At 42.9% G+C, this 6,000-nt stretch overlaps 1 protein-coding gene across 1 annotated transcript in view; it reads left to right on the top strand.

The window, feature by feature from the left end:
* The first annotated feature begins 1,419 nt into the window (after nt 1–1,419).
* The window catches only part of HSPG2 (heparan sulfate proteoglycan 2), a 428,317-nt gene continuing 423,736 nt past the window's right edge, over nt 1,420–6,000 (top strand). Inside the window, 1 exon segment of the mRNA XM_030222172.1 lies at nt 1,420–1,734. Within this exon segment, the coding sequence (XP_030078032.1) occupies nt 1,675–1,734 (60 nt within the window). The 5' untranslated portion in view covers nt 1,420–1,674.

Raw genomic sequence — 6,000 nt, 5'->3', positions numbered from 1 at the left:
TCATTTTCTCTGTTTCTCTCAACCAAACGGGCTGACCCAGCCTTAGTTTTGTTCTATCGAATGCAGCATTTATAGTTGTGATTTTTCCCTTTGATTTTGCTAACACCAATAACACTTACAAGTCCGTGCATGCAATGGTGGGGTAAAAACAGGAGTGAAGTGGCAACTCTACTTTTCTCCCCATAACACAGATGTGCACAAAAAACGTAAAGCCTTTTTTTTTTTACTTAAATGTATCTAGTGGCCTATAATGGCACTTATATCCAGCTAAACATTAAGTCCCTTTGTCATTTTAACAGGCAATCCCTGTTTTGGTAAAGTTTTTTTTTAGTATGTTATTTTGAATCAGTTCTGTTTGCAACCTAATTGTGTCTATTGCGGTATGGCCTCTCTTTTTGTATTTTGCTGCATTCAATTTCTATTTGAATTGTTTTTCTCAATTTGAATAAACTGTTCTACAAATTAAAAAAGAAAAAGTTTATTCCCACTGCAATGAAGGGGTGTAAGGCGAGTTTTTCCCCTTCTCTACAACTCTACACAAGAGGGCACTGGAAAAGGTCTTTAAGGGCTCTTTTTTTGGTACCCTAATAGATTTAGCAGATACTACATGTTAAGATGCCCATTTTATTCCTATCATTAATGCACCTTAATAAAAGGAGCCCTAAGAAAAACAGAACTGGGTAACCCAATCATGAGTGATCTGAAATCTGGCACAAAACTGAAGTTGGAGTCGAATTTTGAAGCCCGGCTGTCCTGAGATGGTTTTAGACAGAGATCCCAGAAAAAGAAGCGAATTGGCCCAGGCTGATGACGTCACAATTCACCTGGAGGGGTGGAGCCCAACTCAGAAAAAGGCTGCATTGTGATGTCATCAATTCAAGAGACTATTATCAAAGGGAAGGGATTGAAAAGAATTAGGGATGTGTATTTGTTTGAAATCATATTTTGCATGTCATTTTCAGCCTGCCTGGAAGGATAGGGTAAACCCAACATTTCTGTTTTTCTTCCTGTGTTTTATGAGAGTGTACACTGTTTCCCCCAAAGGAATAAAATTTAAAAAAAAAGGAAAACGAAAATTCCCCTAAAGCACGGGAAACTGAACAAAGGCTAACTTGTACATCCCTAAAAAAAGCACAGAAAATTCAACCAACTAAATTCTGAATGTTTATTTGCCATTGTTGTTCAACAACACAGATTTTCACTCTGCTTCCCCCTCCCCATGAAAGTCAGGAAATGTTACTGGGAAAAAAAAGGATTTACAAGAGGGTGATGATTCTCGTTCCATCCTCCCCGACTGATTTATTAATATCCCACACTCTATTAACACACTCTGGCAGCCGCTTCCTTCTCTCCCTCCCTTCCTTCCCTTCTCCTGAGAGTCCAACCCAGGATTTCCTGTGAGTCAGAGCCCAAGTGATTTTGCAGTTCTTCACTTAGCTGCCGTGGAAAAGCTGCAAGAGAGCAGGAGCCTGGATTTAATACGATCAGAAGGCAAAGCAAAGTGTACTGGAGGCTCCAGTTGGGTTTCCGGAGGGCTGGGGAGCGACTGTGACTTGATCCAGCTGAAGCAGGGGGGGGCTTTGGATTTCTTTGACCTCCCAGCAACCGTGCTGCAGAGGGCTAGGACTCGGGGGGGAGGGTAGGGGAAAGAAAGCCCTGGGACCCGGGGGAGCCATGGAGAGGCTGCCTGGAATAGGTCTGTCCTTGGTGGTGCTGCTAGTTCTGCTTTTCCAGGTAAGGGAGCCCCGAGCTGGTTCGGTTTTCTCTCTCCTTTTTTTGCAGGGAAATCAATGCACAATTCTGAATTTTGCTTGCAAAAGCCCGGACAGAGATTCAGAGGTCATGGCAGGGACTTGCTGCAAACTTTCTAAGAAATGAGCCATGTGTTTCTCCTCCAAAGCTGAAGTTCATTTGCAAAGAACTTTTGCAACACTTTGAAGCAATAACAAACGGATCGGTTTTTCCGAGCTGTGGTTTCACGGATGCCTAGCGAGGGCTATTTCCACTTAAAAGATGTGTAAACTTTTAAACCGATTGATTAACTTTGGCTTGCTGGAAACCTCTCATGCTCCTCCTCCCCAGCCCTGTGGCTGGATCTTAGTTACAAGTTACTGATTACTTATTGCAAAGTGGAGCCTTGAGTAAAGGAACAAAAACATTTATACAGAATGATGTTTCCATCGGAGAAATACATTACATACTCAATGTTTTTGTTACTTTACTTTAAAAATGAATACAAAAGATTTGAACTCAAAGTGGAGCCTTAGGTGCAGAAGTGGAAAAAAAGAGAGTGACTTGATATATGAGTGACTTATATATATATATATATATATATATATATATGTGTGTGTGTGTGTTACCATATGGCTCCAGAAAAAGGAGGACACTGATCCAATCTGGGAAGTAAAACCCAGACTGGCTCAGACTGCACTCCTTTTTCTGGAGCCATATGGTAACTCTCTATATATAATATTCCAAAAATAGCTCAAAACAATTACAATTAGTTGTAATAAATGTGCATAGGTTTTCCAAAACATCCGTTGTTTATTTAGTATTAAATCTTTATTCAAAAATTACACTTAAAACATTTCACTTCATTATCCATTAACTTATCATAAAATCCAATTATGCACATTATGCAATTATGCACATTAATGCATTGGAGCCGACGCTGTGGGTGCTTGAGCACCCCCAGTATTGAGAAAATTCCTTCTATGTGTCCAGGGAGGGGTAATTTCCATTGGGTTTAGCACCCCCAATAATTTTGAAAAGTTGGCTCCTATGCATTAATGGATAATGAAGTGAAATGTTTAAGTGTAATTTTTGAATAGATTTAATAGTAAATAAACAACGGTTGTTTTGGAAAACGTGTATATATATAATAGCAGGACATGTTTATCCATTCCTACCCTAGCCAAGAGAATGTGCAAGCACCTTTCAGACCTCATGTGCAACTTTCTTTAAATTAGTCTCCTTATTTTCTAACTCCTCGTACTCTCTTACCTATCTATATGTTCCATCTTTGCTTACACCCTATGCTGTCTATTAAAATGTTTTATTGTGTATTGTGTTGGCATTATAATGTAGCAGACTATGCTTTGTATTGCTGTTTGAATATTTTTACTGCTGTAATTGTCTGTTGCATGTGTTTGACGTATTCTTGCTGTACAGCTTTGAGTGAATTCCTTCAAAAAGGCAGTAAATAAATGCCAATAAATAAAATAATAAATTTAAAAACGACATAGCGTTAGAAGGGTGTAATTTGCCATTTTAGTTTTGCTGAGCTGAAAGGCTAATTTTATCCCCGGGACTCTGTTCTATTCAGGGAGCTGGTGGCGTCTGCCTGCCTTTTCTCCCCCCTCTGCTCCTTAAAGCAAAGCTTGCAGCATAAACTCTTCCCAGAACTTCTGCAGAGGGCATGTTCCTGCCACTCTGATCCTTCAGATAAAACAGGGAGGCTTCAGTTAAACGCCCAGGGGCTGCTGCTGAGATTCTGGAGCCCTGCAATGGGTGTGATTGGCACAGGCCCCTCCTAAGTAATTTGCCACATAGAGGGGTCATTGTGTTCATGCCACTCTCCTCTGCTACCTTCCTCCAAGTAGGTAAGAGACGTGTCCTGTCAGGTAGGGTGAGAAATGTGAACTCGGTGCAGGCAGTAAAACTGCAATGCATTGAAAGTGATGGGCTACAGGGTGAAGGGCTTGAGTTGGGTGCAGAAAAAGCCAGAGGAGCCACTTTGCTGTACCTTCTGAAACAATGGTTTATGTCCCATCTTGCTTTTTTTCCCCTCCACAGCTTTTTCTTTTCTGTTTAATAGTGGCTTGAGGCCCCTTCAGATGTTCCTCAGTTTCCATATATATATATTTTTTTGTTGCTTAGCCAGTAAATATATTTTTAACCTAGCAACCTTGGCACCTCAGAATTTCAGAAGTGTATAAAAATAGTCAGCTCTTCATTCCACCACCCATGGCATACTGTAGCCTGCCTCAGGATCTTCCGGGATCCGTCGTCCTAAGGAGATTCCAAGTTAGGAGGCCAGAGCCTGGGAGAGACCACTTTCATCTTTTGAAACAAGCTTCCCGCTTTGCTTAGTGGGGTTTGTATTTGCCCCAGGATTTCACCCCTGGCTGCGCTGTCTCTTCCTGCTTTTCCTCAGTCATTTGGTAGGATATGGCCTCCTGGTCAGTGCTGCAGCTGGAGCACTTTTTAACATAGTAACATAGTAAATGACGACAGATAAAGACCTGTACAGTCCATCCACTCTGCCCAACAAGATAAACTCATTTTACATGGTATGTGATACTTTATACCCGAGTTTGATTTGTCCTTGCCATTCTCAGGGCACAGACTGTAGAAGTCTGCCCAGCAGTGTTCCTGTACTAAAAGTTCTGAAGATAACTTCGAAGCCCCTTAAAATTTACATTCCAGCCCATCCCTATCCAGCCACGATCAGGGCGTAGACTGTAGAAGTCCGCCCAGCATTGGCTTTACTCTCCCATTACCGGCGTCACCACCCAATCTCCGCTAAGATTCCGTGGATCCATTCCTTCTAAACAGGATTCCTTTGTGTTTATCCCACGCATGTTGGAATTCCGTTACGGTTTTCATCTCCACCACCTCCCACGTATCTACCACCCTCTCCGTGAAAAAAAAAATACATCCTGACATTACTCCTCTTCGCTTGTAGTCTGGGTGCTGCAGTAGGTCCACTTGAACCTGTGGAAATAAAGTTCAGTAAGTGTCAGGTGACAAGAGGTGTATTTTCAAAGTGCTTTGGCCTCAATGCTCAAAAGTAAATGCGGACACTAGAGGTCTTTAGCCCTGTACTAGTGCCCTGCATTTACTAGCGCAGAATGTTCAGAGGGGTCTAGAGCATCAAATAATGAGTTTGCCAGGCCTTAGCGCAGATAGCATGCAGATGTAGTCAAGCTCATGTAAATGAGGTCATTCTGTATTCCTCCCCAATGCTCGGAGAAGAGCGCACAAAACAAAACTGCCTTACGGGTGCAAAAAAATGGGAGCCGGCATTAGGGTGTTGAAAACAGGGGCGTAGCTACATGGGGCCACAGGGGCCTGGGCCCCCGTAGATTTGGCCCTGGACCACCCTGCCGCCGATCCTGTCGACCCCCCCCCCGCCGCTAACCCTGCCGTCAACCCGCCGTCGCCGTCTGCTACCTTTGCTGGCGGGGGACCCCAACCCCCGCCAGCCGAGGTCCTCTTCTTCCTTCGTTCTGTTTCTGAGTCTGTACACTTGAACATGAAAAGACGGTCCCTGCTCGACAGAGCTTACAATCTAATTAGGACAGGCAAACAGGACAAATAAGGGATAAGGACAAAGAGTAGCAAGATTCCATGCAGAATCCCAAAGAGTAGCAAGATTCTGGAATCCCACTGTAGCAACATTCTGTGCGGAATCCCAAAGAGCAGCAAGATTCCGGAATCCCAAAGACTACTACTTATTATTGCTAAAGCGCTACTAGACGTACGCAGCGCTGTACACTTGAACATGAAGAGAGAGTCCCTTCTCGACAGAGTTTACAATCTAATTAGGACAGAAAAACAGGACAAACAAGGGATAAGGACAAAGAGTAGCAAGATTCCATGCAGAATCCCAAAGAGTAGCAAGATTCTGGAATCCCACTGTAGCAACATTCTGTGCGGAATCCCAAAGAGCAGCAAGATTCCGGAATCCCAAAGACTACTACTTATTATTTCTAAAGCGCTACTAGACGTACGCAGCGCTGTACACTTGAACATGAAGAGACAGTCCCTGCTCGACAGAGCTTACAATCTAATTAGGACAGACAAACAGGACAAGAGATAAGGGAATGTTAAAGTGAGGATGATAAAATAAGGGTTCTGAACAAGTGAATAAGGGTGAATAAAAGCAGAATAAAAAAAGGTGGACTTTTAGCTTAGATTTGAAGATGGCCAGAGATGGAGCTTGATGTGTCGGCTCAGGAAGTCTATTCCAGGCATATGGTGCAGCAAGATAAAAGG

The sequence above is a fragment of the Microcaecilia unicolor genome, chromosome 13 (assembly GCF_901765095.1).
Source record: "Microcaecilia unicolor chromosome 13, aMicUni1.1, whole genome shotgun sequence".
Taxonomy (NCBI): Eukaryota; Metazoa; Chordata; class Amphibia; order Gymnophiona; family Siphonopidae; genus Microcaecilia; species Microcaecilia unicolor.
The sequence above is the reverse complement of the archived record's forward strand: the minus strand, read 5'-3'. Positions and strand labels throughout refer to the sequence as shown.